The sequence below is a fragment of the Patagioenas fasciata genome, chromosome 13 (genome assembly GCF_037038585.1).
Source record: "Patagioenas fasciata isolate bPatFas1 chromosome 13, bPatFas1.hap1, whole genome shotgun sequence".
Taxonomy (NCBI): Eukaryota; Metazoa; Chordata; class Aves; order Columbiformes; family Columbidae; genus Patagioenas; species Patagioenas fasciata.
The window spans coordinates 10,678,316-10,696,590 of NC_092532.1; the positions used below are offsets into that span (position 1 = coordinate 10,678,316).

Below are 18,275 nucleotides of genomic sequence, written 5' to 3' on the forward strand. Positions count from 1 at the left end.
ATGTGTTAATGCTACTGTCAAAGACGATGTCTTCTAGTGGACCAGGAGCAGACCTGGCCGGGGATGCAGGGAGATACCACACAGCCTGGCAGGCTGCTGCTTAGGAGTTTTGTTGAGGATGTGGAGGAGGGATGAAGCTCACAGTCTTGGGATCGAGTGGGTGGGATGGGAGATGACCCCAGGGTCTGTTCAGGAGAATTCCCAGTCTCCCTGGGGATGAGCTTGTCCTTGGCTCTGTCCCCGATGTGATGGTTCTTGCACACACCATTAGCGATGGAGATGCTAGTGCCTCTGCACAGCTGGTGATCAGGCCCAAAATCTTGTCCCCAGCCTGTGATACCGGCACCTTTGTCCTGCTTTCTCCTGCTGTGTGGCAATACCTGGGATCTGCTTGCACAGAAAAATCCCATTTTCATGGTGGGATTTGCTGTTCGCTGCCCTGGAGCTGGGGGACTATCTGTCCCACAGCTCCATCACTGGCGTGAAGCGATCCCTGTTACCTCCCGCATTCCAGTCTCTGGGGACTGTGATGGGTGGCAAAGCCATGTCATCAAGGTAGGGACCCCACCAGGGGTACTGGGGCTGGTGCCAGGAGGTGCAGCTGGGATGTTTCCAACCTGCTCTCAATACTTGGGGTGCTGCTGGGGGTGTTTGGTTTGGCTGGAGTGGGAGGGCTCAGCAGAACCAGGTTTTTCAGGGTAAATTAGCATTAAACGGCGCTGGGCTCCATCCCCCCTACTTCCTGTGCTGGGAAAGGCAGCCTATTCATTTAAACTGTGTTTTAGTACCTCTCAGCTCTGCTGCTGGAGGGGAAGACACCGGGAAGGGCAGTGGGCAGGATCCAGGCATCCTCGAGTGGGACCGGCTGCTCCTGCACCAGCTCAGCTGGTGACAGGTGTGGGGACGTGCTGGGACTCACGTCACCCATGTCACCCCGCCCTCTGGCACACACGCCTATTTCTGCCTTCGTCCCTCGTGCTGACTTTGATGTATTGCAGATGTTTTTCTTTTTGGGGCCGGTCAGTGGTAGAGGAACGGCCCTGTATACATCGGAAGCGCCGTAAATCACAGAGATGGGTTTCTCAGAAGGGCTTCCAGCCAGGGCCATAAACATGTTGCCTTCAGCCAATGTGACATCCCTGGAGCTCCCCGGCCATCCACCCGGCCGGCGTGCGGCTCGACGGCTCTCTCGCATCCAGCTAGCACTCAACAGCTGATAACTTCCCCCCCACTCCCCTTTTCTTCCAAGAGTTAAGCTGTTCTTCGAACTAAAGAGCTCCGAAGGGCCTCCAGCCAACAGCTTAAAACTCAAGATGTAGGTTTTGTGAGCTGGGTGGTTTAGCAGTTACAGACCATGTGTGTTGGTGTTCAGGTTGCTCCAGGTCCCTCCCAAGTGAGCAAAAGGTTTGGTAATTCTGGAAAAAGGCAATTTATTTCTACTGGCCACACCACCTCCCACTTCTTTGGGGGAAAAGGTAAAAAAACCCTGGAGATATCTCTGAGCAAAATTATTTTTTAATTGTGGTCATCTCCCTCTGTTCTTCACAGTGTTTTCCCACCAGCAGTGTTAGAAAATTGTATTTTACATAATTTTGGCTGGTGTCCCTTGTGAGAGATGCTGGATTTCAGACGAAAGAGCTGGAAGGGGCCTTCTGAACTCACCTCAGCCCAGGGCAGGAGGAGTTGTTTCATAAAGAGGTTTAGTGAGCAGCTTGGTCTAAAGAAAATGGCATGGAAAAAAAGCCCTGGGCGATGGATATCCTGGTCATGTTGTGGAATATAAAGTCTTCTGCTGGGGAGAAGGTGCATCCCTGCAGGAGCTGCTGCTCTGCATTTTGAGGCCGCTGGGTCATTCAGGACCATCAGGGAAGGGTCACCCCTCCCAAAATTTTGCGGCAGACATGGAAAAGAGCAAGCCAAGGATTTTAATTTAAACTTGTCTAAGTTTAGTGATTGTAACCTTGGTGTGTTCATCCACAGGGTCTCAGCATCCTCAGCAGGATGGCAGAGAGGACCTGATGGGGCTGGGACCACCCTGGGTGCAGGAGAGTTTTCCAGCCTAATTTTTTGGGTGTCTGTGGTGTTTTCAGCAGGGTCTGGCTGGGATTTTATTCTGGATCCCCAGTGCGTCTTCCCCTGTGTATACCAGATCCACCTGCCCTCGGGATGCTCGCGAGAACCATAGCTTGCCCCCTAGACAGGTATTTGCTGCCCTTTAAAGTCAGATCCTGGCTTTGATGCTCTGTCATGCAGCTTCTCCGTGTGTCCTGACCATGTAGGATCTGGGGACCCCTCCATTCCTGGGGGATGTTCAATGCAGCATCCTCCCCCTGGCACAGGTGAGCTGCTGGCGGCAGAACAACCCGGGAGCTGCTCCCCCCACTCCTGCTTTCCTTCTCTCTCTCCCCGCGGAGCATTTGGACAAATAAAGTTCGGAAAAAATCTGAGCTGGAGCTGCTTGAACTCCTTGTGCAAGCGGTTTAAAATAGGCCAGGCTGTTCCAGCCCGGCGGCAGCCAGCTGGCCCCCGCAGCCTCCCCGTTGGAAAACAACCGGGAACAATAACACGGGAGCCCCAGCGCTGAGCCTGTCACCACGGTGCAGGACGTGACCCGCTGCCACCCTGCCTCCCTGCGTGGCCTCCATGGGGACATTGCAGGGCTGGCAGCAGCATAAGGGCTGCTTGTGGCATGAGGGCAACTTGAGGGCATTAATCAGATGTTCACTGTGCAGGTGGGATGTCACCAGCAGGTGAAACAGGCAGCAATGGGGGTCCAGAGTGTGCAGAGGCGCATCCTCCATGACAGCATCTCTCCCAAACTGCAGCAACTGTGCCCATGTGTCTGCCTCCAGTAGGGTCCTGGGCAATCAACCCACTGCTCATAAGGTAATTCTGTATTTTTAATACAAAGTGGTGCTGCTGGCCAGCAGCCCAGGGGGGAAGCGGGCTCTGGGAGGGCTGGACAGTGAGGTACCGGGGCATAGGTCTGTGTCCCCCCCGGGGACGGCTGGTGCTGTCAGCCTGCGGTGCCTTTTCTGTGCTTGGCGATCCTTCGGGGACAGGAAGGGCTGCATTGTAAGAGCCTTCCAGGATTTCCTCCGGCAGCCCTGGGAGCAGGATGGGGCCGTGCACTGACTTCCAGGGGAACCTGTGGGGATGCTGGGGTGACCTGGGGACCCCCTACTGCTCCTTTCCAGGGCAAGTCTGGGTGCTTGTCGTCCTGGTAATCGTAGAATCACAGAACAGTTCTCATTGGAAGGGACCTTCAAAGCTCATTCAGTCTAAGCGCTTCCTTGAGCAGGGACATCTTCACCAGCTCAGGTTGCTCAGAGCCCCGTCCAGCCTGGCCTGGGATGTCTCCAGGGATGGTTCATCCACCACCTCTCTGGCCAACCTGAGCCAGGCTCTCACCACCCTCAGGGGCAACAATTTCTTCCTTCTGTCCAGCCTGAATCTCCCTCCTTGAGTTTAAAGCCTTCACCCCTTATCCTATCACAACAGGCCCTGCTGAAAAGTCTGTTCCCATCTTTCTTATTGGCCTCTTTAAGTATAGAAAGGTTGTGTGTGGATCGCCTCTGATCTTCCTTCCAGCGTGGCCTGGGAAAGCAGGAGAGCAGGGACACATCGCTGCTGCCACTTGTCCTCCACACTGGCTGCACTGAGAAGGGCAGTTCCCCATTGTGAGGATTAATAGTTGCGTGCAACTTGCCTTGAAGAGCTCGGCACCTTGGCTGGGGGGAGGAGGAGGAGGATTTGGCAACCAAGAGCAGGGGGATTAGCAGAGATTTGTTGGATCTCAAGGAGAGAGGTGCCAAGTTTTATTTGCCGGAGTAGAAAGTCCTGTTCCTGGGGACATTGGAGGATGCTGAGTGTCCCTATCAGCTGGCTGCAGCACCCAGGACGTGTCGAGGGGCACCGGGGCTCTGTGTGAGGGGTATCTCGTGTGCCAGCAATGCAGGGAGATGCCATGGAGGCAGATTTTGGCTTGTGTGGTTTGGAATAGGTACTGGAGTGGCCATTAGGGTGTCCATGTGTTTGCAGTCCCAGAGGATCATACAATCATAGAGTGCTTTGGATTGAAGGGACCTTCCCAGCTCCCCCAGTGCCACCCCTGCCATGAGCAGGGACATCTTCACCAGCTCAGGTTGCTCAGAGCCCCGTCCAGCCTGGCCTGGGATGTCTCCAGGGGTGGTTCATCCACCACCTCTCTGGGCAACCTGGGCCAGGCTCTCACCACCTTCAGGGTCAAAAATTCATTTTTCATATCTGGCCTGAATCTCCCCTCTTTTACTTTAAAACCATCACCCCATGTCCTGTCAGGATGGAGCATCAAGGGATGGAGCAAACACAACGCTTCTTGAGAGGAGGTTAAAACCAGCTTGTGGAGGAGGTTAAAACCAGCTTGGGTTTAAGCTGAACCCACATGGTGCTGGTGCTAAAATGCCTTTGGGGGTGCAGCTCCTTGCTGGTGGGGAAGGGGTTGAGCTCATACCCCCGGCGAGCCTGCAACATCTTGTGTAACAAGGAGTGAGCATCAAAGGGAAATGCCTGAGCAAAGCAATAACCCACACTAACAACAAAAAAAAACCCTCTCCCCTTTCATTTCCCTCCCTCCCCTCTTGACCTTGAAGAATGCTGGAAGGTGTCATGTCATCAGCATTTCCCAGCCGCTGGGAGCTTGGGGGGGGCTTTTTTTTCTTCCTTCGGGGCACCCTGCCAAGAATAACAGCCGACTCCAGCAGGTCGGCACAGGAAGGGAACGGCTGGAACCTGATTTGCAGTCAGACGCTCGGAGAGCCAGAACGCGTTTTATTGAAGAGGTCTCGAGGGAAGCATAAACCTTCCCCCCTGCCTCCCCCCCCAAAAAAAAAAAAAAAAAAAAGCCTTTCTGATGAAGCTGTATTTTTTTAATATGTATTTTTTAAAAGTCCTTAAGATAAACTTGCTTTTAGTTCACAGTGCTGGTGTTGATTTATGGAAGGAATGTGGAGATGTTTGGGATGGGGACCCTGTCCCTGGTGCACTGTGATTTGAGGTGGGGTGTCCCCAGGGGAGTCCCCATGGAAGATGGTACATTTGCCTGGTGGATCAAGCTTCATCCCCACTGGAAGGGCAAAGGCATCCCTCAGGATGGACTGCTGGGCTCTGAGAGCATCCTTGCAGCTGGAAGAGGGTGAATCCCTGCTGGAAACCCACATTCGAGTGGGAAAGTGATTGGCAGGACACGGGGATGTGCTTTAACCTGGACGACAGGAATTTGGGAGGTCTGGGGTTACGTTCCTACAGATTAGCGCCTTTGCCTCAGTTTCCCAAGGTGTGGCGGCTGTGTCCAGAGGGATGTGTCTGTTGCAGTTGATGAGATCCAGCATTGTGCAGGGACGGTGAGTGCACGGTGGGGGGGATAAGCCCCTGCTTCATCTGCATGGTTGGGACCTTTCCTGTGCATCAGTGCTTCCTGCAGTGGGTCTGGACCCTGTATGGGTTGCACTTGCCATTTTGGGGTTGTTTCTGCCCCATTATGGCCAACAAAAAGCTTTTCCATGCAGAAATTTCTCTTCTCACCCTTTGGCTGTGGAGAGGACAGTTGATTCCCAATCCAGCCAGCGTTTACCAACGTGCCTTCAAAAAAAGAAAGAAAACAAACCCCATCCATCGCTTGGCCACCTGAAGGCACAGGAGAACCTCCCAAACAAGTACTTCCACCAATTCTTTGAGCAAAGACACAGACGACAACCCTTGGTCTGCAGTCCCGGTGGCAAAACTGCCGAGCTGCCAGCCCTCGCTCTGCTAATCTCCTCCTGCAGCTCGCTAAATCCTGCAAGATGTTCCCAATAAGCAGTGCGGGCCAGGCTGGGGTTGTTTGCAGAGCTTCATCCTTGGGGACATCTGGTCCCCTTGGCTCGCCTGGAACTTCAGATAAAGCCACAGTCAGGTTTGAGGGAGCAGGGACTGTGGGTGAGACATCCCGGGGTGCCAGTGGGGTTGGGGTGATGATGGGGTTGGGATGCTGGGATCCCGGGGTGCTGTGCTGACAGCTCGGCTCCTCCCAGCCCATCCACATCCCGCTACTGGGAATGACTGGGGAGAAGCGAGGTCCTCGCAGCCGGGGATGCGGTGAAGCTGTGCAGCTCTCCAACTCCTTTTCTAATTCCTTTCCCAGCTGCATTGCCTCATCGCCATGACCAGGCTGTAACCGGAGCGGGTCAGCATTTTGCTGATGGAATGTTTTTCCATCGGGAAATACCAATTTCTGTGGGAACATCTCAATTTTGACCATTTTTTTCCTCTTTTTTTAGGGGAAAAATACATTAAAACTGTGCTGTTCAAGGAGGTTTGAGCTCCTCCTAATATTGCTTTCGAGATGAGCACAAAAGGTGGGTTGCGGGGTGCGTGCTGATGTGGGAGTAAAATCAGGGCTAAGGAAAGCCCAAGGTATGCTTCAAAAACAGTAAACTAGAATAATTTTTAAAAAGTCAAAATGGAGTAAACTGATGTATTAGCCCCAGAAAGACTTTCAATACGGATTTTGGAGAAAGATTCAGTTTTTATCTTTCTCTGTATTTGTATGGCGTTGTGTTGCCTTTTCCCATGCATTGCTCCTTGGCATCCCAGGCCCCGCTGCATCTGCTTGGGTTTGACATCCTGGGTACCAGATATCAGGGCAGGGGGGAGGGGAGAGGCAACGTCGAGGCGGAATTTTGTCTGGGAATTATCCATAACCTTTGCCTGCTCCCAAAGGAATGAGGGCATCAAACTCCCTTGGATTCTCTTGGAGCTCCACCAGCTGCAGATCCGGCCCCAGCTGCCCGGCGGGGCAGATGGCATCTTCGACCGGTGAATAACGGGACCAGGAATAGAAAGCTGAAACCAGAGATCGTGTCTTCCCATTGCATCTTCAGCATCATGTGAGAGGCTCCTTCCCTCTCATCCTGCTTGGCAGTGCCTAAAAATAGCTCCTGGCACTCAGGACCTCGACCCGTCCCACTGTGTTCCAGGGACATGATGCCACGCACAGCCTGGACACTACTCCCTGCACTGGGGCTTGATGGCCGAGCAGGAGCTGAAAATACTTAGAGCTTGGAAAACACTTTGTGGTGCCTGTGGAGGAGATGCCAAGTTGCTGGGATGGGTTTGTACCCTGGGGAGGACATGGGGTGCAAGTCCCTGCTTGGTGCAAGCCCCCAAGGGCACAGCAGGACCCCGGCTGAATTTTTTCTGCTATGCAAACTGTTAGTATTTGCACTGACAAACCCTTTTTTTTTTCTCCCTGTCTCTCTCCCTCTCCTCTCCACCCTTTTTTAATAGCAGCCTCTAACAGCCACACTCATTCTTCTTTGTTGACATGGCCCTTTGGCATCAGCACTTGGCATTTGCAGAACAGCTCGCTCTGGAAAGGAAAAGAGAAAAAAAAAAATCTTAAAAATAAAAATAAAAAAGAAAAAAAAAGAAAAAGCAACCCAGCTCTTGTGCCTTGCAGGGGACGTGGCTCCTTCCAGCCTCGCAGGGCACTGTGCCACGGGGTGAATCAGCGCCCAGCCCTGGTGGGGGTGAGGTTAACGCTGCCGAGTGCCCATGCAGGGCAGGGGCCAAGGGTGCTGGGTCCCCACTGTGCTCCCATGTATGCTCGTGCAGGCTCCCGTGCACCTACAAGCTGGCCCTGGGGCTCCTGCATGGACCAAGCCGCTGGCAACCGCTGGCCCAGCGTCCCCGTGATGGTTTTGTACTCTGGCTGTCGCAGGGGCTGCAATTTCTTTGCAGCATCTCTGAAAGCGCTTGGCGGAGCAGAGTGGCTCCAGCTCAGCTGCAGCGTGTCCCTGCAGGGCTGCAGTGGCTGTTGGTGGCCCCAGGAGTCACCTTTCTCCATCCTGGCTCGTGGGGACTGTCCCAGCAGCATCCCTCCCTCCCAGGCATGGACCACCCTGCGTCCTCCCCTCACTGTGGTTTCAGCACGGGCTCCTGCCAGCTGCAAACTTGGCTGAGAGCACCCTTAATTCACCTGCGTGACCGCGCGAAGGACCAGGGGAAATAGTTTCTAAGCAGGAGAAAACCTGGCTGGGCTTTTCTAGCAAAAGGAATAAGGGGAAAAAAAAAATCAATTATGAAAGTAAAATAATTCAAAGAAAGGTTAAAGCAGCAGATAAATATATATTCTGACTGTTTCCATGAACCAGCCCTATCTTTTCCATCTGAAAAAGCAGCATTGAGTGCAGAGAAAAAAAAAAAGGTAAAAAGTAAAAAAAAAAAGAGAATGAGCTTGCAGAGAAAAATACAGCTGTTGAGTGCAGAGTTCAAGACCATTGAATTCCAGGCCAGTGCCCTGCTGTCCCACAGCCATGTCCTGCCACCTTCACCCCGGGCAGGTGACACTATGGCCCTCAGGCTGACTGCCCTGTGCCTCAGTTTCCCTGGTTGGCACAGCACTGATCATCACCTGTGCCTGTGTGTGGCGGCATTTCTATGCCCACACTGGGTTTTGAGCAGGGCTGGGCTGCCTGGCACCGTGCCCTTCTCTGGCAGGACACTGGGAGCCCACGGGCGGAGGTGGGAGCCCAGTCGGGTGCTGGGGCTGTTCTGCCTCCCCAGCACGGCTGGGAATCGCCTTCTTGGAGAAATACTTCCTTTTCAAACACCAGACCCCATGGAAGATTATCCAGAGGGGGTGGCTGGGGGAACAGTCATGCTGTCTCGAAGGCACTGTGTTGTTTGAAATGCTCTTAAAGGCACTTGATGACTCACAGCAACAGCTGGAAGGAATAAGCAGTTGGTAATTTCCATATTAACCTCCCGGTCCTGGGGACGAGGGGGATCTGCAGCACGTGTCTGCTCTGGGAGGGTGCAGCGGCACCTTGCCGGCGTGCGGCAACGGGGGTGCTGCTACATGGGTGCTGCTACATGGGCGCTGCTACATGGGCGCTGCTACGTCGGCGCTGCTACGTCGGCGCTGCTGTGGGTCACTGTTCTACAGGGCCTGAGGGGACAAGGATGGGGACAAGGATGCGGATGGGGACAGGGATGTGGATGAGGATGGCCCCAGCACAGGACAGGCTGCTTGCGTATCCATCCCAAGCCCCTGCCTGATGCAAGCCGGGGGAGCTCCGTGCTGCGAGACCGTTTGGGGCTGTTTGTACAGCACCTTGCACAACCAGTGCCGAATCCTGACGCAATACAGTCACGCAGCAGCTGTCTGGTCCCTTGCCTTGTAAGGGACATCTGTCCCTGGGGTTTGCCTTCATGCAAGGGGCCGATTCTGCATCACAAGCCAGCCAGGAGGTCTAAGATGGGCTCAGTGAGGATATTTGTCTCTTGAACCTGGCCTGCAGCCATCCAGCTTGAGAGAGGAGCCATCCTGCACAGTCTACATTGCATCCCGCTATTCCTACGGTGCTGGCTGGGAGGAGGGGACCTGGCTGTCACCATCCCCAGCCCTTGGGTCACTTTAAAACACCGACTCCAGCAGGAGGGCTGCACGCCGGCGGGAGCCGCGGTGGAAAATCCTGTGCTAGGCTCGCCTGGATCCCCGCGCGCCCCGGGGGATGTGTTTGCCGCCAGTGCATATGTTTTCAGTTCTTGCCGAGGCCAACTTGAGAAATTTTTTCTCTTCCCTCCCAGCTTCTCTGTTGCAAACAGCAACCGCAGGGCCGGGGCGGCACAGGGATGATAAATGAGCTGCTCTGTCCGTGCGCAGCCAAGGCCCGGGAAGCCGCTCCGAGGAAGGGAAGGCTGTGTCCCTGCAGGGCTCGGGGGGAGCCGGGGGCTCCTGGCGCCTCTGGAGAGGCCAGGGAGAGGCACGGAGGGTTGGTGTTTTGGGGCAGGGTGGGAAGGTGGGGGGGGGCCTGGCCCCGCTGAGCTCTGGTCCTTGAATGCAGCGCGTTGTTTTCTCGCCCATCTGCGGAGCAGGCGGGAGAGCATCTGTCGGCTGCGCTCGAAGGAAGGGCTGAGCCGGCGGCCGTGTCTCCCCTGGGAGCAGCTGGGCACTCAGGGGCAGTCCAAGATCCTGCTCCCCAGGAAAAACCCAGAGGCTGCAGCAGTGAAGGATGCGTGGATGGGGTGAAGCATTCCCTGGTCCAGTGTTGCTGCTTGGGCCAGGGACCCCATCCTGCACAAATGGCCCCATCCCATCAGGGAAAAGGAGTGACACTGAGAGACCACGTGCACTTTTAAAGAACATCCGAGTCATGTCCACCCCGACGCTCCCAAAGCCCTCGGTACATAGAGCTGCCGTCACATCAGGCCTATAAATAAATAAAATATAACAGGGCCCTGCTGCCTTCTGGAAACCCCTGAAAAAGCCCCGTAGAGCCAGTTCTCCCAAGGTATCGTGTTCCCCGCTTTGTGTGTCACCTCCCACCCTCCTGCTTCTTTATTGCTGGAGCCATCTGCGTGGAAACTGGATCTGTGTCCCCGAAGAGCCCTCCTGCCCCCTGCCCGCGCTCTAGCTGATGTCACACAATCTGTTTGATCTCACGGCCAGTTGCTGGGGAGCACAGGAGTCCATCACTGGCGGTCGGGGTGGGAGATGACATCAGGGAATGGCCAACCCAAGGGGGATGCCGGTGGGGTGCCCTGAGGCTCAGCGGTGACGAGGAGGAGTGTGTGTGTGGGGGACAATGTGGCTTCTCTGCATCAGCCAGGTGTCCTGACACGTGGCTTGGGTGTTCATCCTGGGGTCCTGCCTGTCCCTCTGTCCCCATGTCCTATCACGATTACTGGGCTTGCCTCTCTGGGTTTGATCCTGCCCAGCACCCTCCTTCAGCAGGACAGGCTCAGGGTTTTGGAAGGAAAGGACTGGGGACGCTGCAGTGACTTGCCATGAACTCAAACTCAACAGCACTGCAGGGAGCAGGCTTCCTCCTAAAATGACTGCTTGAAAAATATCCTTACAGGTGCTAATATACGTTTTTTTTTATCGGGAGATCTGTGCCGAGCTGGTGGGTATGCTGACTAGATGCTCGGGCGATTAATAAGTCAGGTTTAATTGTGGCTGGACCTCAGTACAGTTTGCACTTCCACGGTGCTTATTGTCCAAGGACAGCAAAGTGCTTAACAAGCATTAAATCTTATCGCAGGCTGCAAGGCAGGTAAGGATATACCGGGATTATTGCATGCGTCGCTGAAATGTGGCCAACTCTAGCTGGGAACACATCAGCTATTTACCAGTGAGTGGCAAAGCAATGCAGCATTTTAGGACCGAGCGGGAAATAGAATCTGGTATTGAACTGGAACAGCAGCAAGACTTTTAAAATGTGAAATAAATTATTCGGGGGCTGATGGCTGGCTGGTCGGGACACTGAGTTAATGGCTGGTGGGCAGCGCTGGTAAGGGCAAGGACGCGGCCAAGTGCTTTCGGCAAAGCGCCGTGGGATCCGTCCCCGGTGCCTTTCCACGCTGCTTTTGGGGAGGGGGCAGCTGCACAAGAGGCCGTGGCGTCCGGAGGGGGCCGCGGGGGGGGAGGGCATTATAATCCCCCTCGGTGGGGTGGGTTTGTAAATACCGCCCCCCCCGTGGGGTCCCTCTGCACCCCCCGCGGCGGCTGCCCGCGGCTCGGAGCCGGGCTGGCGGCGGGTGGGGGGGGGGGGGGGGCGGCAGCGGCGGCTCGTTCCTCCCCCCGGCTCCCCCCTGGCGGGCAGGTCGCGGCGGGGGGGCCGGGGAGGAGCCGGGCCGGGGGCGCCGGGGCCGGGAGGCGGCCGGCAGCCGCCCTTCCTCCGCGCCGCCAGCGGGACCCAAACTTTTCGCACCGAACTTTTATTCCGTTGGTTGTTTTGTTTTTTTTCCCTTGTTGTTGTTTTATTTTTATTTTTTTTCTTTCTCATTGCCTTCTCCACGGCGGGAGGAGGCAGGCGGCAGCGGGAGGGGTGGTGTGTAAGGGGGGGGGAAGCGCTCCGCAAACCCGCCCCCCGAGCCTGCGTGTCCGGCGGAGCCGCGGGATGAGCCGGGGGCGGCGATGAGCGCGGCGGGGCCGGGGGCGGCGGCGGCGCCGCTTCTCTCCCGCAAACAGCGGCTGATGGCCGCGCTGGCGGCCGGCGAAGCGGCGGTAGCGGCGGCGGGTGGCCCTGGGGTTCCCCAACCCCCGGCTCCTCCGCTTTGCTGCTTCATCTGCGGCGGCGGCATCAGCCGCGGCAAAGAGCTAAAGCTTCAAGTCCGACCCCCCCGCGATCACCGACCCTTCTTTCCATTCCTCCAGCATCAGGAACCGGCCCCCGGTGCCCGCGCCGTCTCGGCAGAGGGTTGCGCCTTGGTCTGCGCCGTCTGCCGCTGTTTCCTGGGCGAGCAGTGGGACTCCTTCGAGCGCAGCCGCACGCCGGTGGAGAAGCGCATGTACTGGCTGAAGCGGCCCCATCAGTGCGAGGCAGCGGCGGCGGCGGCGGGGGGAGCCGGGCTGCGGCGGGGGGCGACGGGCTGGGACCCCGCCGGGCCGCCGCGCCGCCCCGCCGGCCAGGAGGAAGAGGAGGAGGAGGAGGAAGAGGAGGAGGAGGAAGGGCCGGCAGCCGGCTCTGACCTCTCCGAGCTTTCCGACGCGGAGCCCCTCTCGGAGGCCGAGGGGGCGGGCAGCGCGGCGCGGACCCCCCCGGCGGCGGGGTGCAAGCGGGGGCCGCCGTGCTGCTCCTCGGAGGACAGCGAGATCAACATCACCAGCGAGGAGGAGGAGGAAGGCAGCGAGCGGCCCACTTGGGCATCGGGTACCGTCTGCTACATCTGCGGCAGCCCCTTGTCACCCACCACCCACCACCGCGTCCACGTGCAGAAGCAGGAGAAGACCTCCCCAGCACCCTTCTTCCCCTTCCTCTGGCTGCACAGCCCTCCACCGGGCGCCCAGCCCCTTTCGCCCACCGGCAGCACCCTGGTGTGTCCCTGCTGCTTCGCCTCCCTCATGCAACAGTGGCAAAGCTTCGAGTTGGCCAACGTCCCCGTGCTCCAGCGGCTCTACGTGGTGCCCCTCAACACCGGGGCCATGCCCGCCAAGGGCAGGAGAGGGCTGAAGGAGGACGGGGTGGGTGTCCTGCCGGCACCTGAGGCTTGTTACCTCTGCGGGGAGGAATGCGGCAAGGAGGCAAGGCCAGTGGCAGCCAAGATCACCAATGGCAACGCCAAGAGCACCATGCATTTCCCCTTCCTCAGCCTCCTGCCTTGTCCGCCCAGCGCCAAGGGGCTGAACAAACACTGGGAGGTGAGCAGCTGCCGCAAGTGTTTTGGGGTCTTGCAGGACCTGTGGGCCATGTACAGGGCCTGCCACAACGAGGAGCTCATCACATCCGTGCAGAGCTTCCTGGGGAGGTACCACCAGGTCTTCTCTGCTGGTGACCCTGGTGGCCTGGCCAGCCACCCCACCATCAAACCCGGTCCCATCTCTGTCTGCTACATCTGTGGGGCTGAGCTGGGAGCTGGCAAAGAGTTCCAGCTCAATGTCAACCCACCAGGGCGATTTGGGGAGAAGGAGCCATTTTTCCCCTTCCTGACTGTCTACCCACCCGCCCCGCGGGCCAGGCCAGCTGACTCGACCGGGCTGGTGGCCACCTGTGTCCTCTGCTACCACGACCTGCTGGGGCAGTGGCTGCAGCACGAGGGCAGGAACTCCCACCACCCCAGCAGCGCCTGGTCCCGCCAGTACAAAGTGGAGACCTTCGTCTGCTTCTTCTGCCGGCAGGAGAAGAAGCGATGCCTTGGATTAAAAGCGGTTCAAGTGGCCAGGCTCCCCATCTTCCTCTATACCCTCCGCGTGGCCAACAGCTTGCTGGTCGATGATGGGAAGCAGCTGACCATCGGTGCCTGTGCCGAGTGCGGTGCTGTGGTACTGGCAGGCAAGAGCATAACCCCTCCAGAGCTGCTGGCCGCGGCACCCTCGGCTCACATCCCCAAGGTAAGGCGATGACCTGCACCCCATACCTCCCCTCCTGGCGTTTCCCCGCTTCTGGCATTGAAGGAGGATGTAGAGCGGTGACATAGATGGATGCTCTGGTCCCTGGGGGCGAATGCTGATGGATGGGGTGCCTTTAGCAATGAACTTTTGGAGCTGTCAAGCTGTGAAGGAGCTTCCGAGAGATTGTGACAGCCAAGACCTGTCCTGTTGCAGAGGCATGTTTCTGTGTTGTTGGTGCCCGCTCACTCGCAGCCCCGGAAACTCACCACTGTAGGAAACTTCCAAAGTTATCTCTGGTTTTATAAGGCACCTTAATCAAAGGGTTTCCCCTTGGAGGAATTCCAGCCCATCCTGCAGCTGGGGAGTGGAAGTTTTGTGGCTGGGTGCCCCCCACTTGCGGTGCTCTGGTTATCCTGCAGCAAGGGACCCCCAGGCATCACCCTCCTGCACCCCCCAAACCCTGCAGTCCTGGACTGGGTGTCAGGGGTGTCATTGCCCGGGTCCTGCTGGTTTCCCTGGTTGCTCTTTTCTGCACCTTCCGCTGGGGTTACGCAGAGTGCTTTGGGGATGCCACCTAAAAAGTAACACAGCAGAGCAAAGGTTTCCTAGTCTCACACTTGCCTTTCTTGTGGGATAGGGAAATAACTGCTTTTACCCTCAAATTTCTAGCTTGCAGGAGCATGCCGGAGAGCTGCTGCTCTGTGTCTGCAAACCAGGCCCCAGGCTGGGCTCTGTGAAATGCCAACATCCTAAATCCCCGAGTTCATTTTCAAAGCTCTTCAGCTCTGTTCGTAGCCAGAACCCTGTGGCTCTCCGAAGCGCTGGCATTTTCTTTAGAAATGTAAACCAGCCCTTCCAAGACAGCACTCCTTTTCTCTCTGCTTGCTCTCTCTTGGCTGGTTACAAATATGATTTTTCCATTCAGCCATGCTGGTTCCTGAGCTGGGGGAACAGTGCTTGGAATACCACCGGCCAGGAGCTGCACGCACCGGAGGGTTGGTGCGTGGTACCGGCACAGAGTGCCAGGACTGTGCAGGAGATTGTGCTGGCACCGACAATGAGAATCCACCAGAAGCTGTTGCTTTCAGGCAATTTTCCCCAAGTTGGGCGGTCCCAACATAATTTCAGGTTGTTTATGGATGCAGATGATTTATTGTTGTGCTCGCCCCCCTGGGACTCTGCTTCCAGCCAGCACAACTTGCCACATGCGGAGGTGGTGGAGACTTTCTGGATGTTGGAGGTGGTGCGGGGCTGCATGGGTTACGATGCCTGTGTGGTCACGGCCATGCTGTCTGTCTGTCCATCCCCTGGTCTCTTGGTATTTGCAGGGTGCTGGCCGGTGACCGTGGAGGAGCGGGATGAGCATTCCGGGGAGTGATGCTGGGGTGATGCTCCAGCAGAGCCCGGATGGGTGCAGCTGGTGATGGGGTGGCATCCACATGTCCCCAGCTGGTGTTTCATGCCTCTGCCCCGTGAGTGTCCCCAGGCCATATCATGGGAATATTACAGGCAGCAGTTTTGTCCCAATGCGGATGCCAGTGTTGGGGACTTGGGAGTTCTTCCCGTGGCATTTGTTAGTGCCCCCCCAGAGCCCGGCATTTCTCAGACGCTCCAGTCCTCGTTCCTGCTGGCCCCAGCCCCAAGCTCCCACTTGGGCTCATGCCTGCAACCCTGTCTCCGACCCCAGCAGCTCTGAAAAGCTTTTGTGTGGGGCTATGAAAGGCGGAGGGGGAGGAGGAGGAGGAGGAGGACGTGGAGGGTGTCCTGGGGAAGGGATGCTATTCAGTTCCTCCCTCTTGTTCCCGGGTTTGCTAATGAGCAAATTAAGGGGCTGCTACAAGGGGCAGGATGGCAGGAGGCAAGGCTGAGCTGCCTGAGAGGACACGTCTGGTCCAGGGATCATTTCACTTAGCTCTGTCCTGGTGGTGACTTGCTGGCCAGAATGTCACTTTGCCTTCTTCATACCTGTTTCCACACACTTTCCATCAGGCTGAGATCTTGGAGACATCAAGGTTATTTAAAACATGGTTTAATGCTTGGATAGGGTGCTTGGCTAATTTAACTGTACCCTCATTCAGCCACACTGCTTGCTGGAAATCACCCAGATGAGCCTTCGACCTTTGTGTGACACCCAGGTCCCCATTCAGATGGGACCAGGCAGGAGGGAATGAGCCCGAGGGGTTAAAACCATCTCCCTATTCCTCTGTGCAGCTCTGCAACTTCATTTTTTTAATGCATGTGTTTTTCCACACAGCCAGGACTGACACCCCCTGCATGTGGTTCATTACTGTCCTGCCCGCAGGGGTTTGACCCAGGTGGCTTAAAGTTGGGGGCACTAGGCAAATGCACAAAATACCACCAAACACCCCCACACCTCTCTCTCAGCAGCGTGGGGCTCAGGTTGTCTCTGTTACAGCTTAGAGGTGCTGACGAGGGAACTTCACACCTGAGGCTCATCAGGAGGGCTGAGTCTCTGGTATTTTGGGTGGGGTGGTGCCTGTACTGTGGGTGATGTTCTATGGAGGTCCTTTCTGCTGCAGGAGGGTCTCCTGGAGGTAGGCTGCAGAAATCCTGCTTTTATTGGCTTTTATGGGGTGGCTTTGGGTTGTTGGTTTTCTCCAAGGTGTGCAGATGTGTGCTGGGAGAACATGTACTCTTTCCAGCTGTGCCCCTTGCAAGGGGACCTGTGTGGATTTATGCACTCGTTAGTGCAGGGCATTGGTTTGAGGTGGCTGTGCTGATGTTTTGTTCTTCAGATCTGGAAAAATCCCCTGTGTATCCCCCTGCTGAGGCCCCGGAGGAGCTGGCTCCCTGGGACAGGTGGCTGCTGTGAGCAGAGCAGGTGTTGGGGCCGGTGGCTTTGAATAAACCATAAAACACCCAGGCTTGGCTGGTGTCCAGAGGCGATGCTGACCTGTGTCCCTCGTCATGCCTGCTGGAGAGGCTTCTGAAGCTGCCCCTCAAGCCCTCGTGCCCTCTCTAAAGGGGCAAAGCGATGTGTCACCCACGGTCTCGGGTCAAAGGCTGCTGGTGTTTGACCTGGCTGGGGTTTTCTGTGCTGGTGCTGATCCTTTCTCTCTACCAACCCTGGGAAAAGCTTCCCCTGACTTTCCAACTTTTCCCATCTTCACCTGACACCACTTTTTAGTTATGTACCTGTACATTGTTGTTGGGTTTTTTGTGTATTTTATTTTTTTTCCCTGCATACAACTCTTTGCATATACATTCAGCTTTCTGGAAAGCTCTCAAATCCCACCATAACTTGAGCAAAGCTGTTCGGGTTTCCTTTGGGTGTTGTGTGGAACCGTGCAAAATCAGCAGCTGGTGCCGTCCCGCTCTGTGGGAGCACCCAGAGCTCGCTGCTGTGTCCTCAGGCCAGCTTTTGAGCATCACTCGGTGTTTTCCGTGTCCTATTCCTGCTTTGCAAGGGACAACGGGGTCTTGTTGCACAGGGCTGTTTCTAACAGCACGGTGAGGCTTGTGGGGCTGAGTTTGCTGCATTTATTGTTTGGCAGTGGTGTTGTGAGCTCAGCTGGGGATTTGACCCCTTTTTTTCAGGTTACGAGCTCCAGAGTTCACGCTGCATTTCCAACACGCTGTGTCGAGCTTACAGCTGTTGGTGGGCATTTTCTTTGTGGCTTTTTCAAAAAGGTTTTTGGGCAAACGTCAGAGAGTTCTTGTGTTCTCGCCTGACCTTTGTCCCGCTGATGCTGAACAGCAGGAACTCCTGGATGGCACGAAAGCAAACCCAGGAGGCTGGAGGGTGGTGTCTGACCCTCCTCTTGCATTGCACTGGGCTGAATTCCAGCCAAGGATATGGATATTCGGATGTATCCCAGCATGAGAAACAAGAAACCTGTGCGGGAAGGGTCCCAGGTCATGGTGGAGCAGGCAAGACCTCTGGCTTGTTTGCACCTCTTACTAGTTTTGAAGTAAACCCAAAACCTTGTGGCAGTATTTTTGGGTGGTCGTACTTGCTCTGCCAAGACGGTGGCTCCTCAGTGTGTCCCCAGCCCGGGCTGGGGGCTGCAGAGGGGTGGCACAGGCTGCATTGGGCTCTGCTCATCCCTTAAACATACGGGAGGAGCAGAACTGGTCTCACTCATTCCCATTTTTTTTGGCTTCCAGCTTGGGTTGGCTTTGGTGGTTTTTTCTGTGCTTGTGCCAATCTTTGCCATCACTAATTCTAGTAGATACAGAGCAAAATCAGGCTAAGGTATTTTAAGCCAACTTTATTGGGTTAAACCTGGTTTGTTTGCAGCATATGCCTATGTAAAGATGTTTTTAGCGAGGCTCATGTTGCTTTTCAGCAAAGCAGCTTCCTCCACGGCTCTTGCCGGGGCTAACGCCACCTGGGTCTGGCGTTTTTCGGATGAGCTCTCAGTCGCGGCATGGAGGTGGCAAATATAATCGTGATATG

General features: G+C 56.1%; 2 protein-coding genes across 9 annotated transcripts in view; both read left to right on the forward strand.

The window, feature by feature from the left end:
- The window catches only part of KIAA0513 (KIAA0513 ortholog), a 65,203-nt gene extending 57,825 nt beyond the window's left edge, over positions 1 to 7,378 (forward strand). For 5 of the 6 annotated variants that reach the window (XR_011741195.1, XR_011741197.1, XR_011741196.1 and 2 more), the window contains 2 exons: positions 6,297 to 6,374; positions 6,739 to 7,378. The gene's annotated coding sequence lies outside the window, so the exon portion shown is untranslated. The remainder of the gene's footprint in view (positions 1 to 6,296; positions 6,375 to 6,738) is intronic. The other variant, XR_011741199.1, reaches the window with a different exon arrangement.
- Positions 7,379 to 11,892: 4,514 nt separating this feature from the next.
- Positions 11,893 to 18,275, forward strand: part of GSE1 (Gse1 coiled-coil protein) — a 98,747-nt gene continuing 92,364 nt past the window's right edge. Inside the window, exons 1-2 of one of the 3 annotated variants that reach the window (XM_071814171.1) lie at positions 11,921 to 13,165; positions 13,643 to 13,855. In XM_071814171.1, coding sequence (XP_071670272.1) covers positions 11,942 to 13,165; positions 13,643 to 13,855 — 1,437 coding nt within the window. In that variant the 5' untranslated portion in view covers positions 11,921 to 11,941. Of the gene's footprint in view, positions 13,856 to 18,275 lie in introns of all 3 variants that reach the window. The other 2 variants (XM_065848010.2, XM_065848011.2) reach the window with 2 other exon arrangements.